General features: G+C 29.3%; 1 protein-coding gene across 1 annotated transcript; it reads left to right on the forward strand.

Moving 5' to 3' along the window:
* Positions 1–9,131: 9,131 nt before the first annotated feature.
* Positions 9,132–9,649, forward strand: BDCG_17590 (uncharacterized protein). Its single transcript, XM_045426695.1, has one exon. The coding sequence runs from the start codon at positions 9,172–9,174 to the stop codon at positions 9,613–9,615; it is 444 nt and encodes a 147-aa protein (XP_045282222.1). The 5' UTR covers positions 9,132–9,171; the 3' UTR covers positions 9,616–9,649.
* The last annotated feature ends 8,440 nt before the right edge of the window (positions 9,650–18,089 follow it).

The raw sequence follows: 18,089 nt of genomic DNA on the forward strand, positions 1-18,089 counted from the left end.
TTGCAGACACAACAGTCACAGATGTGAAATCAAGATTGAAAGAGATCAGTCATGCATGTGCAAAAGCTAACAAGTTACTTCTGAACTGAGCAATTCAATTGAAAAGAATATGAGACTCACTAGTTAAGGAATTAAGTCTTAAGATGAGAACATGAGTTCTTGTATACAATGAGAATTCTGAGAAGTTTCAACCTAGATGATTTAAGTTATATAAAATACTCAAATCACATTCTCTGAGAATGTATGCATTGAAAGAATCAGAGAGACAGATCTTACATAACTTAATCAATGATTTATAACTTGTAAAAGTAAAGATGTAAGACTTGAGTGAATTATAATTATTTACAGCACTATCATCAGTGTTGAAAAAGAAGAGACTTACAATTAAAAAGTCTCATGAAGTAAGAGAAATTATAGACACTTATGAATCAGATGATCTCACTTATTTCAATCTTTTCACAAATATAAGAAAAGAATAGAAAGAAATGAAGAAATCAGATAAATATCATACTTTAATAAGTGATGAGACTGTAGCTGATTGTATAATAACACATCACAGATAGTAGATACAACATGATAAAGAGCAGTCTCAAAGTGACAGACTTGTATATAAGTCAGATCACAGAAGAAAAAGGAATTCAGAGTTGAATTTAACTGTTTATATCAGTTTAATTACAGAGATCACAGAGAATGAACTATCTGAAACATCTACAGATATATGAGATTAAGTCATCTCAATCTCTGAAGATACTCAGAGATCAGATGAGATTAGTTTCAATGAGCTATTTACTGTAGTGATCTGAGCAGGTGAAGAGAGACAGTATAATGCATAAGACAGAATTACAAAAGATGAAAGCTGCTGAACCTAGTCACTGAACACTGTATTATATAGAGATCATGTAAGAGTAGTGACTAGCAGATAAAGAAAAAGTATAAGAAAAGAAAAGAAATAATGAATTAATTATCAACTGTAAGAGTCAGCTGTAAAAGATAAATATTATTATACATATTTCATTCATTTTCATACATCACATATTTAATCTATTTTCAACATCACATCATCTGAAAAATGTCAAAAATAAAGGAAATCTCAAAACTTGAGATTCATAAGAAATTCAAGAGTTATAAGCTGCTCTTGTAATAATACTGTGCACATCTCTGATTCCTCTACTGCTTTATATATAACATTAATGTCATTTATTACAAGATTGACTGGAATGCTAATATAGAAATGCGCACACATACATGTAGAGAAATTGAAGAAGAGTGCAGAACTCACAGAACCAGGAGTCAGAGTAGAGAGAGTGAAGATGAAAGAAACAGAAGAAAGAGAAGATGCAGAACTGAATGAATGATAGTAGAAGTTATCTGAAGCTGAATGCTTATAATCTGATGTGCACACAATCTTCTTCACAGAGAAGAGAAAGAAAGAGAAAGTGATGAGAGAAGCTTGAGAGCAGAAGAAGATAGTCTTGATGATATTATCATCTTCAATCAGAATGGCCTCTGACACTGAAGCAACTAAGAATCATTGTTAGTATACAAAAATTGCAAAAGCAGAGATAACAATTACTGAACAAATACCTGCTGGTCTTAGAATTGTACACATAATTACAACACATATGAGGCTTCTCAGAAAGAGAGAGAGAGACATGAGAGAATGCAGGAAGCAGAATGCAGCATGCAAATAACTCATTTCCATGATGACATCTCAGACAAGGTGTACAAGCCTCACACCCGCGGGTGTAAAAGAGTATGATATTCATGTTTCTGTTTCTGAAAACACAGATATTCTTCGCCTGCATCACAAAGTCAGATGATAACTATCAGAGAATAGGCTGATACAGATTGATCATTCTGAAGATATTAATCAGAGTAGATGTATCTGTAATATTGAATTTAATAATTGTGAAAAGTTTCTTGATGTCTGTGAATGCTATGACTTTATACACAGTAAAATTCATAACAATTTTCTCTAAGAACAGAAAAATCAGTGTTAGAAAGAAAAGATGAAAAGAAAAAAACTTATAATCTCAATACTGTTGAGAAGAGAGATGATTCTCTGATATAAATGAATGATTTTCTTATCATGAATATTTAAAACAAATGTAATAATCAGTGTCTGTGACTGAGCTTCAGATAATTATATTATACACAGTCTTTATACAATAAATCATTCTGAGAGTCAGTAAGAAGAGTGAGAGTGTATATACTGAGAGATGTGATTTATTAAGCCTATACAATATCTCCTTGAAATGAGGAGAGCTGGTAATGAAAGCAGAGACAGCAAAACCAGAAGTAGTGAGAGTAGAGATTGTGAGAACAGAGGTAGAGAGAGTAGAAGAATCAGACACAGAGATAAGTGTAGAAGATTGAGAGAAAGCAGTAGGAAAAGAAGTGATAGAAGAAGCAGAAGAGAACACAGAAGACTTTATTACACATAATACAGACAATTTCTTCATTATCACATTCTTCAAGTTCTTGATTAATAATTCAATATTGAGTTTACTATTATTGATGAATATGAATCTGTCAATGTGTGAAGATTCTACATGAATAAAAACAAACATATCAGCATCTGTGTTCACACAAAATCATGTTAGAAAACATGATCAGAAACCCGCTGAGAAGAAAATGATTGAGAGTGTATAAGAAGGTGAAGAAGATGTATCATTCATGATAATATATTCTGATAATTGTTAAAAGATAAACAAGTTCTGATCACATTTCACAACATGTTACACTTACTGCTAATGAACTGCCTGGTATGAACACTATAATAATGCTTATTATGAGAATGAGAGATCATTGCCAGAAATATGTATAATATAATAGAGAGACAGATGAAAAGAGTCAGACAGAAGAAGAGATAGAAATCTTGAATGAGATGATAATATTTAATGATGACAATGATGAAGATAATGATTGAAGAATGAGAAAAGTTAGTGAATGAGTGATATAATATAGTGAAAGTTTCTTTGTGAGAATGTATACAGAATGCTAGCTGAATCAGGGATAGATCACATGATCGCGAAACACTAGTGACAAGCTAATTCACATGAAGCTAGGACATACAACATGGTCATGTGAGTGTGACTGAATCTGGTGAGAAAGAATGTGATTTGGAAGAATGTATGACTGTCAGATAATAACGCGGCCGCTTCCGAACTACTAGTGTACATGTACGAGTGTAAAGGGGCCATAGCGGCCGCTAATTAATTTAGCGTATGATATTACAATATAAGAAGCCGGCGTACGCCTGTAATCGTACGCTGGCTTAAGCAACCTTTGAATCACACAGTTCTAGATTTGCTTTGAGCTTCATCTTTTCTCCAGTTCTTTTGAGTTCTTGAAGTAAATATACATTCTTTTAAGCTAGACACATGTTTTTCTTTGCAATTATAGCATTTAAGTAGAGTGTATTAATATATTTCACCTCTTTTTGAGCATGTTTCACATTTATACTCACTAGTTTTGTGATCCCTGGCACAGAATGCACATTTTGAGTCTCTAAAACAAAAGATTGCAAAGTATTCATATCATTGACAGTTTGAACACTGTGTTTGAGCTTTGAGATTCATTCTTGAGTCTTTGTATTCATGAACTCTCATTTTCAAACCTGCTACTCTTACTTCAGAGATCTTTGACTGTTTAAGTGTTTTTATATATACTAGAACAGAGGCATTTCTTCTGCTTTATCTGAACTCAATTGAATTTAGTTATACAGGCTCTTTTCTCAGTTGAATAGAGTTGTATTCTTCTAATTCATTTTTGATAAGTAGAATTTCTTCTTCACAGTCAAAAATTTCAACTGAAATATTATGAAGAATGAATTTATCTCACTTTTCATCTCTCTCAGATAGAATTATTGTATTTAACAAAGATTCTACTACTAATTTTCAGAGATTCTCATTCTGAATAAGGAATTCTGCACTGAATTCAGACATTGTAATCAGAATAATAGAGTTTTCAAAGAAGAATGACTCAATTGAAGTTATAACTGATTTTTGAACTTCAATATCAGTTATTAACTGAGAAAAGAACTGCTGATTGATTTCATTTCTAATTCTGAAAATAAGATTTAAGTTTAGCTTATTTCTCTGCAAGATGTCCTGATTTGAAACTTTGAGAATAAGTCTTCTATTTCTGGAGATTTGAAGATTTTTCTCTTTTTACATTTTTTTTCTCACTCTTCTATTAATAGAAGTATGAGCAGTATTCTTCTCAGTTTTCTCAGAATTTTGAGCAGATTTTAAGACAGCAGATTTAGAGACAGCAGGTTTAGAGATAGCAGATTCAGCTGCTTGAGTATATGTTTTCTTCTAATTTAAAGAAGAAGAAGAAGAAGTAGAAAAGAAAGAAGAGTAAACTGAAGAATCAGTAATTGTATTAGAAATTTTCAAAGTTTTTAGAACTGTGTTTGAAATTCCAAGTTTGAACTTAATTACTTTCTGTAGTTGTCTAGTCTGAGTATGAAGAATTAACAGAACTTCTTTATTCATCTCATTCAGACACTGCTTTTCAAGAATCTTGCTTGCTTTTTCAAGTTTCTGTATTTCAAGAACTTGTTGTTTCTCTATTTCTTCTTTCTTTCTTCTCTTCAGAATTTCAATCTCAGGAATAGCATTTGAGAAAGCATGTTTTTTCACATCAACTGAGTGTACTTTTGAACTCATTGTTCTTACTCAATGAAAAGTTGGTCAGACTGATTCAATTGAGATATTTATTAAACTCTTTTGAATTGAAAAGTTGATCAGACTGTTTCAATTAAGAGGTTTTTAAGTCTGTTTTCAATTGAAAAGTTGATCAGACTGTTTCAAAAGAAGAATAAAAGACTTTTGTGTATAAAACACCTGATTTTTTTCACACTAGTTCAGTAACTAGATTAGATTTTTGAAGAGAATCTAATAAACTAAAATTAATTTTTAAGATAAATTAATAAAATCTTTACAATCTCTTTCTTGGAATACAGTGAGGAAAAGTATGATATTAATTGATAATAAATCAGATAATATGACAGTTTTTGAGAGAAAAACAGATAAAAAATAAATCAATTTTTTGCAGAGAAATTGATTAAAACTATTCAATTTTATTCTAAATCATTCAATTCTTCTCACACAACAAGTGTGCAACTCAAATCAGTTAATAAAGAGTATAAAAAAGAATTAAGTATTAATGAAAGCTCTTCAGTCACTGAAAAAGTAATTCTTAAAAGAATATGAAACTATAACAGAAAACAGCTCTGTTTTTAATTGTAAGAATATTGTGTAAAGTTCAGAGAAAAACACCTTATTTTTTCAAGAGAAGTAAAAAACTATTTCTAAGATCTTTTTTTTGCAATAACTGCTGCAGAAGAATGAGATAGAAACTGCTAAGATATACACTACTATATTGTGGCGGGCTGCGCCCGATCAATCATATAGACTATTCCGTTACACTCCACAGATTCCACGTATGCTCCGATCCTCGGCCATTCTCGATCGCCGATCCTCGGCCGCCACCCCGATCAATCATATAGACTATTCCGTTACACTCCACAGATTCCACGTACGCTCCGATCCTCGGCCATTCTCGATCGCCGATCCTCGGCCGCTACGAACGCGCGTATATTCTTCCGCCCCGAAGCTCCACCGCGTACGCCACCACATATGTGTATAAATATCCACCTCGATCGCTGATTCTCGCACTTTCTCTTTCTTTCCTTCTCTAGCGTTTTTATCTTTGTTATATAAGACCTATCAATATTATACCGATCTAATCGGCGTAGGCCTCTTACATATATACTCTCTATCAAGACTTTCCCTCTTCAGAGTCTTGATATTATAGAGAATATAAGTCTGTTTCTATATAATAATATAAATATTATCAGCAGAATGTAGAGAAACTGGTTATTTATATCTCAAAATAGAAGACTTTGTCAATGATTATATTAATATAGAGTTAATTCTCAAATTCAATAGAAACCTAGTATTACTATTCTCAATTTCTTGCAGAATCTATTGAATATTGAGATATTAAAACTAGATTTAATATATCTCACTGTGCAGGGATCAAAGGCTCAGTCAGACCTTGAAGTATACTGAATTTATAGTTGTTGATGTGCTGTTGACTTGTTCTGTAGACTTGTTATTCACTGGTTATATATCAAGTACTTATTATTATTATTATTCTTCAATTATAGATGTATGCAGTCAGAGACTATAACATCTACCTGAGAACTTTAGTTCTCAGGGTTTTTTCTATGTCTGTAAAGTTAACTATTATACATTCATCAATTTCAGATAAGTAAAATCAGAAAATTCTAGCTCAGAATACAAAAACTGTTTACAAATTACAGTGTTTTAACATCTTTTGATACTTTGAAATCATTTGACAATATCATGACAAAAGAAAAGAGAAAAAGAACACAGTCTCAAAGATAGACACATTAAATTGATAGATAGAAAGAAATTGAAAGGAAAAGATAAAGAAAAAGATAAAGTAAAGAGAGACTATAACAAGACAAATTATTAAAAGAGAGTGTATAGCTGTTTTAACAGACTATATCTGATTAATTTCCTCCTCTTCATATTCAGATAATTCTGAATTTAGCTATTTTCTTATAGCTGCTTGAGTTTCTGATAGAAAGTCTATTAAGTATTTAATTCCTGTCTCAGTTGAGAATAAGAATCTCATATTTAATTAATTTAGATCATACTTCTCTTTCAATCTGGCTCTGAGACTATTGTATAATGCACAGTGTATTACAATATACTCAGGATTCTCATTTGTATTGCAGAATGAGCATTCTATTAAGTCAAATCTATCATCAAATCTTTGTATATAAGATTTGAAATAGCCATGTCCTAGTTTCAGCTGTATTATAGATGAGAATATTTTCTTTTTACATTTAATTAAACAAGATTTTCACTTGGGTTTTATTTCAAATCTTGAATAATGTATACTCTTCTTTTATTTCTGCCAGCTTTCATTTCACTTATCTAAACAAGATTCTTTTATTTTTCTCTTCATAAAAGATCAGAATATAATTTTTTGAATAGATCTGCTTAATTCTGCACCCTTTTTTACAGCTGAATCAGCCAATTCATTGCCATGAATATTCATATGAGTAGGAACTCAGTGCAGATGAATTATCAGCTTTGATATTCTTCTCTTTTGAATTTTCAAAACAGAGTTTAAGATCAGTTCAAGATTCATTTGATCATTATGAATCTGACTATTTCTAAGTCTTTTTAAAGCAGCTTGACTATCAGAGAATATTCATATCTCTTTCAAACAATTTTCTCTTTTATAAGATTTTATTTCAATGAGTTTGAAAGCTTTCACTATTGCAAATAGTTCAGCATCAAAGACTTCACATTCAGAGCCTAGATTCCAGAAATCTGAGATAAAATTAATATTATCTTCAGTATAAGCAATGCCTGCATCTAATCTATTCAAGTTCTCATTTTTTAAGTCATCTGAATAAATCAGAATAGAGTCTTTTATATTGATTGTAGAAATTCTCTTCAAATGCTGTTCATATTCTTTCTCTTTTGATAGTTCACTTATTTATAAGTCTATAAGAGATTCAAGCTTTTCTATTCAGAGAGATAACTTCTCATGATCAACTTTTTCAACATTTAAAGAAGAAAATTGATTTTTAATCAGAGAGCATAGTCTGTACAGTTGAGAAGGCATTTTCTTTGAAGAATTATTTTCATTTCAATCAAGAAATCTATTTCAATCCAGTTCATTTCCAGAGTTAATTGATGAAAATGAAGAAGAGACTCTTTCTCTGATTATATAATTTAAGCTCATCTTTACAACTCTCAGAGCATAGTTCATACAGGCCTTTTCAAATCTAATAGCAGAAGAAGGAATTAAAGCTTCAATTTTCATTGCTTTAATAGAAGATGATTTGAATGCTCTCAGAATTCTTCTCAAGGCTCTGTTTTACAGACTTTGAAAGAGTTCAGTGAAATTTTCTTGATTATTTCATCAAACTTGAACTTCATAATCAGCTACTGAGATAATACAGGCTATATATAACTATCTCATAGCCTGGAAGGATAGACCTCTCTCTGTATTTGATAGTCTGATTATGTTGTTCAATAGTCTTTCTGCCTTGACAGTTCTTTGTTGAATGTGATATTTAAAATTCAACTTGGAGTTTAACCATACTTCTAATCATTTGACATTTATACTGGGTTTAATCTCTCTATTTAAAAGAGTTAGAGATAGTTCTTTCTCATTGAATCTAGAAAAGAAATGAATTAACTCAGTTTTATTCATATTAAATTGAATTTGATTGATATCTGCTCTAACAAAGATTTCCTTTACAGCTTCTTCAATTACTTTCAAATTCTCTTTAATAGTTTTTGAGCTGTAGACTAGACCAATATCATCCATATAACTCAGAGATCACACTATTCTCATATTTCTATTTTTGAATAGATATGCAGTGTATATTGCAAATAAAATGAGTGAGATTGAAGATCTCTGTGATACTTCTATTTTTATCTCAGTCTTGTCTTATTTCATTCCATCAAAGAAGAGTTGTATAATTCTTTTAGATATAAAACAGTTAACTCATTTTATTAGAGAAAGTGACAGTTTTAATATCTTCAATGTCTGAATTAACTTTGACTTTGAAACATGATCAAATGCTTCTTTTATATCAATAAAAACTGCAGTTGAGACCAGACCCTCATGCTTTGCTATTTGAATATCATGAACAACTGAGAGAACAGTGTCAATTGCAGAACACTGTTTTCTATCTCTCATTTATTCACTGAATAAAAGAGAATCATCTATAGAGCTTATAAAAGATAGTTGAGTAGCTATTATCTTTTCTAAAACCTTTTCTAAACAGTTCAATAGAGATATTACTCTATATGACTTAGGAATTGAAGTTTTTCTATTAGGTTTTGCAAGAATCACTTCAGTGGCTTCTCTCCAGCATTCAGAATGATATCCATGTATCAAGTACTGTTGTCAAGGTATCTTTTTGTATTGTTCTGCCGGGGATGAGCCAGATTGAGAGAGGCGGTACAAGGGTGAGACTTGGTGTAGATGTCTAGATACACTGAAGACAGACAGAGTATTCACAGAGATTGCACTTCAGAAGTGTCTGTTGATTATGTGCTTGATATTATTGCCGAGGTATCTTTTTGTATTTTTCTGCCGGGGATGGGCCAGATTGGGAAGGGCGGTACGAGGGTGGGACTTGGCGTTGATGTTTTGGAACATCAAAGATGGACAGGGTTTTCGCGGATGTCGCTCCTCAGATATCTCCACAATTACAGATCGGGGATCTTCCAAAATCGAGAAGATTGGTGCATATGGCTAGGTCTTTTCACCTTACAATTTGTATGGCAATTTGGCCCGGGGTTGTGGTGTGGTAGGGGAGAACGGGGGATAATCCCACACAGGAGTTTTGAACAACGTCTGGTTCACGTTTGGCTGGATAACTCCACCACCACACGGGGTATGCGGTCGGCGATGGGGTCAAAATGCTCGTATGATCGAGGGCTTTTCGATGGATCTATCGGCGGGTTCTTATTCAAAAAATCGAGCGAGTTCGTGGTGGAGCGGTTGACTTGTCTGATTCATTTACAGTTCTACACAGTGTAAAGAGATAATCAGTGATAGAAAAGATGTAATGAGAGAAGATTATAATACCTGAGTTCTCTGAGTGTGATATTAAAGACATACAGCTGTAGAAGTAGTAGAACACTGTAAAGAAATGAATTAATCAAGAGACTGGTTTTGCAAGCAGTGAACACAGACTTTTGACATATTATTTATTCTTGAGAATCTATGAGAGATGATTGATCAGATGCATTATCTATTCAAGAATCTGTACAGAGTAGATTGTTAATCAGATATATTATCTATTCAACAATCTGTACAGAGTAGATAATATAATAGTGCAATGTTACAGAATTACACTTCACTTAATTCTATATCAATCAGTAAGCTGTATTCGCGCTAAGAACCTTAAAAAGAAAATTCTTCACTTTTAATAATCAGAGTTTTCATCATATTTACTTCACTTTGCTCCGCAAATAAACTGTCTGAATAAATTAAAATAGAAATTTAAAGAGTTATGAACAGAGTTAGTAACTGTCTTCTTCAGAGTCTTGAAGCTGACATCTGAATCTGTTACTCTTTTAATAAAAATATATACTTATGAGAAGAGACTGTATTATAATACTATTATCTCACAAGTATGAAAAGTATTAATAAACTTAGAATCTCAGATTACTGTAGTGTTTCTAAAGCTTACAGAGTAAATGAACTGAATGATGAAAACTGAGAATCTACTCTTATAATAAGCAGAGTATGAGAACTCAGATCTGAGAACTGAGAGACTTATAAGAGTTATCTTTAAATTACAAGATCTCTTCAGAACTTGAAGAAGATTTATAAAAACTATGATTATTATGAATATCATAGATAATATATACTTAAGACTTGTATAACTTCAAAGATATAATCTGTATATAGCTATTTATAAGTTAGATTTAAACTTCTGATCAGTGTTAATAGACTTACTTATAGACTAACTACTGAGACTATGAATTTTATGTTTGATTTCATTTGATCTGATCTCATACATTTCTTAGTATGAATCCTGCTGAGACTAGTCATTAAAAAAACATGCAAAGTGACTATATATCAGATCTTAAAATGAAATCATGACTTGAAAAAAATGAGAAAGTGATTTCATTTGATCTCATTTAGTCTCATTCTTGACATAAAGTTACTATTTTTAGACATTTTAAGGTTTTTTTTAGACTATTTTTAATTTTTTAAAAAGTAACACTTTTTAGTAATGCTCAAATGAGATTTAAAGTCATTTAAAGCAATAAAAATAATTTAAATTGAGAAGTAAAAATCATAATCTCATTTGAAAAATACAATAAGAGTAGACAGTAAGTCTCACTGAGACAGTATGAAACTACTATTTAATGTTAAAACTGTGTAATAGAATTAGTTGAATTGATAATGAAACTATTAAAAAATCTGATTCTGATCTCAGACATGATCACACGGTCAGTCTACTTACTTATAGAGATAGAATCAGTTGATACTGTAGAGTTAATTAGAGAAGATAAGCTTATCTATATAATAACTTTGTAAATATCTGAGAACTTCATAGTCATAAAAACTGAGCTTCAGATATCAGAGAAATACTAAGATTTTATAGAAATATTCAGTTTAGTTAAGATAGCTGAGCTTTTATCTCATTATAAGAAGAATCTGATAATAAATTTAATAGAAGAATAGAAACTCTTCTGAGAACTAATCTATAAGCTCTCTCATCATAAGACAGAGATCTTACAGACTTATATAAAGAAGAATCTGAAGAATAGCTTCATTTAATCTTCACAGATCTCTGCAGAAGTCTCTGTGATATTTATAAAAAAGAAGAATAAAGATTTCAGATTATATATAAACTATTATAATCTGAACTTTAAGACTATAAAGAGTTGCTATTCTCTGTCTCTGATTGAGAATGTAATCAATTATCTTATAACAGCTGTTATATTCACATAACTAAATATGATTAATATATATACACAGCTGTAAATACAATCTGAGAATGAATAAAAGACTGTCTTTAAAACTGCACTGAGATTATTTAAATATCTAGTAATATCTTTTGATTTAACTAATATCTCTGCAGTATTTCAGTCTTTTATTAATAAAATACTTTATATATATCTCAATGTCTTTATAATAATATATTTAAATAATGTGATAATGTACTTTATAAAGAAGAAAGAACACACCGAGTATATATAAACTATGTTAAAGATCTTAGATGAGATAGAACTGTATATTAAGCTTATAAAGTATAACTTCAGTATCTATTGAATTAATTTTCTAGAATACATAATTATCACAGATAATATTCAGATAAAATCTTTATAAATTGAGACTATTCTATTATAACTGAAGTTAACTAGTATTTATAAGATTTAAATCTTTCTAAGCTTTATAAATTTCTATAGATAATTTATCTTTATATTTATAAGAATCTTCTTAGCTCTTACAGACATACTGAAGAATGAAAATAAGAAGAAGTTATCTTATAAATAAAGAATAAAAAGATTATTAAGAAGAAAGAGCTGTAAGAACTTTCTTATTTTAGAAGCTTATAAGACTATTATAAGATTAAAACAGATATTCATAGATACAGTAATACTATTTCACTTTAATTTCTTACTCTTAATTAGATTGAAGACAGATATCTTTTTCTTTATAATTTCAGAAATAATCTCATAACTACAGTTAAATAAGAACTAGATTTTAATGATCTTTTTCTTATAGAAGATACAATCTGTGAAGATTAACTATGATATTTATAATCAGAAGCATCTTATAATAGTGAAATTCTTCTATCACTGATATTACTACTTTAAGAGTCTTAGAACAGTGATTACTATTAAAACTGATTATAACAGCTTATAATAGTTTACTTCAATTAAGAAACTCTTGCAGTAGCAGATTCACTGAACTCAGAGACTGAGTAAGTTCTGATTTAAGATATTATTATTATTATTATTCTTTCATTATACTCATATACAAGCGGAGCTTATGATGAGTCCTTGCGTGATGTTAAATACAGGCCAAGTTTTGATTATACAGGAGGAAATACAGATGTTGAGATCATATCAAGATAACAAGAACATAGGAAAATACAAAGAAGTGACAATTAAATACATGCAATAATAACTTCCTAGTCTAGAAACATAGAGTGATTCATTGAAGAGATTTGTACACCTCTGTATTTATTAGAAACCTGAGGGGCTTGAGTTCCGGATTTAATATATCCCCTGCGGGTTTCAAACCCACGCGCCTTGATTTCCCACGCCAAGGCGCTACTGAGTGGCCGCATTAACCATTCAGCCACCGGGGCTCTGATTCAAGATAGAGTATATTAAGAAAACTAAGAACTCAGTAGATAGACTCTCTCACAGATCTGACTATATTAAGAAGATCAGAATAACAGACATAGAGAGATTAAAGAAGATAGAAAAGCTTTATAAGATACTCAATCTGAGTATTATAAAGAGATTAACTAAAGAGTGTCTCAATTCTCTATAAGAGAAGAAGAAGAAGAGAGAGAAGAAGTCTGTATAATTACTCTCTATAATACTGAGAGTTAACACTCTGAGAATCTCTGTAAGAATTCTTGAAGAGAGTATCTATAATCTTTAGAGTTTACAGACTTTGAGAAGCACTGTAGAAGATCTGATATAAAAGATAACAGAGTATAAGTCTTTATAAGATCTTCTATTCAAATTATCAGAACTATAACTGAAGAATAAATATACTCAGTATATTTGAAAACTGCTTATAACAGAGATTAATTCTACAGAAATAAAGAATTAAAGAGACTTAAATAGTCTTTTATAAAGAGAAAACTGAATTTATGTATCTATAAATGAGTTTCTATATATAGAACTTATTAAAAGATATTATAACTCTTCTCTAATAGATTATTTTATAGATACTAGAACTTATAAGTTACTTATAAGAAAATACTTCTAATCAAAGATATAAGAACTTATGAAGAAGATAGTAAATTCTTATACTATTTATTAGAATTTATAAGTAGTACAGTTCAGACTATATAAAGAACTTACTTCTCTATTCATCTTACAGAAATCTTGAAAACAGCTAGAAATGAACACTCTTATAAGTCTCTCTGAAAGTAAGAATATATATAATATCTGATTTAACAGTGTGCTGATAATAGTAGATTACTTTATCAAGATAGTATACTTTATACTCACTTATAGAAACTTAAAGTCAAAGAATTTAACTTATATCTTTATCTATGATGTAATTCAGTTATATGAATTACTTATAAATATTATCTCAGATAGAGAATTAATCTTTATAGAGAAGTTCTGATCTGATCTGATAATTATACTGAAGATCTTATAAGATTTAAGTATGACTTTTTATTAATAGACAGATGATTAGATAGAATATTTAATAAGTATATTAAAAAAGTATCTACAGTGTTTTATTAAGTATAATTAGAATAACTAAGTATATTAATTATTACTTACAGAGTTTGTATATAATAACTTAAAATATATCAGTACAGATAAAACTCTCTTTAAGATACTCACTGAGACTTATCTACAGATAATCTTGATAAATCTGTGAGAGTATACTATAGAGTACAATGATATCTATGAACAGACTAAGAGAATTCAGAATATCTAAGAGAAAGTCTATGAATTCTTGAGAAAGACTTAAGAGTATCAGAATAGATACTATAACTTTAAGTATATTATAAAGAGTTTTAAGAAAGATAATAAAGTCTGACTAAGTCTGAAAAATAGTATTATATAAAGATCTAGTAAGAAGCTGAATCTCTTACAGACAGAGTCTTATAAGATTATAAAGAAAGTTAGTTTACAGTTCTATAGATTAAAACTATTATCTGAGTTATAAATATACAATATTTTTTATATCTCTTTACTCTATGAATATAAGAAATTCTCAGAAGAGAATTCTGTAACTTATTACTCTGTTTATAAAGTATTAAAGAGTGAAAGAGAATATTAGATTAAAGAAATTATTAATTTAGAGAAGTAAGATTATAAGCTCTGATTCAAGATTCAGTGATAAGAATATTCTGATAAGATGAATGAGTTCACTTAAGAATTATTCAGATAGATAAGATATCTGTAGAAGCTGAGATATAACTTTTATACTATAAATTCTGATAAGTTAGAATAATATAGTCTTCACTAAGAATCTGATTATAATAAAAATATTAACACTGTTATTTATAAACTCTAGTTTATAAAGATAATAAATTTCTACTGAGATGAATAGTTCATAGTATATATAAAGAGAAGAAGAAATCATATTATTATTAAAGTTAAAAATAAAGAAAAATAAAAATAGAGCTATGAATATAATTTACAAACTAATAAAGAAAAAGTAAAGAAAACTCATACTTATATTTTCAATATCTGTGACACTTAATTCTCTTATAACTATCAATTCTCTTTTTTAAAGAAGTAGAAAGTATTATATCTGTGATACAGATAATTATTATATTTGATATAAAGACTGTTAGAAATGCATAGACTTCAAGAGAGTTAAATATCAGAGTATATACAGTTATAATATAGTCTTGAGAGCTGATCATCTATATATATAATCAGATATTTCTTATAAAGCTGTATTCACTTTCTCAGTTATACTGAAGTATTCAGCTCAGAATCAATTAAGATATAAAGAGAGAGCTTATCTACTCAGATTAACTCTTATCACAAATTCATAGTATTAACATTGTCTTAATTACTCAGATTTTACAGATACTTAAGAACTCATCTTCTATTAATATTAAGATTGCAGAAATGCATCACAGTGTGAGAACTGTTAATTGAGAATCTAGATATATTTACATATATTCAATCAAGAATTATATAAGTAGAGAGAGAGTGATTATAGATCTGCAGAGCTGCAGAGAGCACTGATAGCACTGAAAGCTTTATAGAAACTATTAGCTAGAATCTGTAAGAAATTACTTACAGAGAGACTTACAGTAAAGAGTGAGACTGTACTACTATCTAATGAAAAGAAGACTTGTAAACTGGTTTATTAATTCAAATGAGACATCAGAATCAGATCATGAGATTATTCAATTTGATATTGAACTGAGTGAAAAACAAATAAGTGAAAATCCTCTTCTCTCTAATCAGTTTAACTTTGAAAAAGCTGATTGAAAAGCAGTTGAAGAAAGCATAAAACTGTTAAAATCTGAAAGACAGAGTGAGCTATATTCGAATTCTGATCAAGATATCTCAAATGAAATACTTGAGAATAGAGTGAAGCTTATTACATCTATTATTCTAATAAGTATTAGAGATAATATTTCAAAGAGAAAATCTTCTGAGTATTTAAAATCTTGATGAAATGAGAATATCTCATCTAAAAGGAAAGAATTAGCTACTGTTAGAAGAGATTGAAAGAATGATGTAATATCTGATGAAGAGTTAAAAGCTGTCAGAAATGAATATTTTTCAGATATTAAAAGAGCTAAAATAGACTGCTGAAATAAATTTCTTGAAGAAGTATAAGAAAAGAAAGTTTTTAAAGCTTTTAACTATACTAAAACAAGAAGTGTAGCAAAACTTTCAATCTTAGAATATAAGTTTCAGAATGAATTATATACAGCAAACTCTTTTGAGAAAAAATGTCAAGCTTTTATAAGAACTCTCTTTCAAAACTCATCAGATTCAGATTCAGAGAAAGAGAATATATCACTTCTCAACTATATTGATGAAAATGACTGAGAATGATCTAATCTTACTCAAGATAAATTAGAGTCAGCTATCTTCTCAAGTTCAGTTAAAACTGCTGCAGGGCCTGATTCAATTAATCACTTGATTATTTCAAATACATACTTCTACTTAAAGAATGAATATTTTGAGCTCTTTTACAATCTCTTGAAAAATGAATATTATTCTAAATGCTGGAGAGAAGTCACTGAAGTGATTCTTATAAAATCTAATAGAAAAACTTCAATTCTCAAGTCATATAAAGTAATATCTCTATTGAACTATCTAGAACAGATTTTAGAAAAGATAATAGCTACTCAACTATCTTTTATAAGCTCTATCAGTAATTCTCTTTTATTCAGTGAATAAATGAGAGATAGAAAACAGTGTTCTGCAATTGACACTGTTCTCTCAGTTGTTTATAATATTCAAATAGTAAAGCATGAAGATCTGATCTCAACTGCAGTTTTTATTAATATAAAAGAAGCATTTAATCATGTTTCAAAGTCAAAGTTAATTCAGACTTTGAAGATGTTAAAACTGTCACTTTCTCTAATAAAATAAGTTAACTGTTTTATATCTAAAAGAATTATACAACTTTTCTTTGATGAAATGAAACAAGATAAGACTGAGATAAAAATAGAAGTGCTGTAAGAATCTTCAATCTCACTCATTTTATTTGTAATATACACTGCATATCTATTCAAAGATAGAAATATGAAAATAGTATGATCTCTGAGTTATGTAGATGATATTGATCTAGTCTACAGCTTAAAAACTATTAAAGAAAATTTAAAAGTAATTGAAAAAGCTGTAAAGAAAATTCTTGTCAGAGCAGATATCAATTAAATTCAATTTAATATGAATAAAACTGAGTTAATTCATTTCTTTTCTAGATTCAATGAGAAAGAACTATCTCTAACTCTTTTAAATAGAGAGATTAAACCCAGTTTAAATATCAAATGATTAGAAGTATGGTTAAACTTCAAGTTGAATTTTAAATATCATATTCAATAAAGAACTGTCAAGGTAGAAAGACTATTAAACAACATTATTAGACTATCAAATACAGAGAGAGGTCTATTCTTCCAGGCTATGAGACAGTTATATATAGCCTGTATTATCTCAGTAGCTGATTATGAAGTGTAAGTTTGATGAAATAATCAAGGAAATTTCACTGAACTCTTTCAAAGTCTGCAAAACAGAGTTTTGAGAAGAATTCTGAAAGTATTCAAATCATCTTCTATTAAAGTAATGAAAATTGAAGCTTCAATTTCTTCTTCTGCTATTAGATTTGAAAAGGCCTGTACAAACTATACTCTGAGAGTTATAAAGATGAGCTTAAATCATATAATCAGAGAAAGAGTCTCTTTCTCATTTTCATCAGTTAACTCTGAGAATGAACTGAATTGAAATAGATTTCTTGATTGAAATAAAAATAATTCTTCAAAGAAAATATCTTCTCAACTGTACAGACTTGCTCACTGATTAAAAATCAATTTTCTTCTTTAAATGTTGAAAAAGTTGATCATGAGAAGTATCTCTCTGAAGAGAAAAGCTTGAATCTCTTATAAACTTATAAATAAGTGAACTATCTAAAGAGAAAGAATATAAACAGTATTTGAAGAGAATTTTCACAATCAATATAAAAGACTCTATTCTGATTTATTCAGATAACTCAAAAAATGAGAATTTGAATAGATTAGATGCAGGCATTGCTTATACTGAAGATAATATTAATTTTATCTCAGATTTCTGAAATTTAGGCTGTGAATCTGAAGTCTT

The sequence above is a fragment of the Blastomyces dermatitidis genome, assembly GCF_000003525.1.
Source record: "Blastomyces dermatitidis ER-3 genomic scaffold supercont1.9, whole genome shotgun sequence".
NCBI classification, from domain to species: Eukaryota; Fungi; Ascomycota; class Eurotiomycetes; order Onygenales; family Ajellomycetaceae; genus Blastomyces; species Blastomyces dermatitidis.

Excerpts from the sequence above, each read along its gene's own strand:
- BDCG_17590 (XM_045426695.1), top strand. The coding sequence starts at position 9,172 with ATGGGCCAGATTGGGAAGGGCGGTACGAGGGTGGGACTTGGCGTTGAT.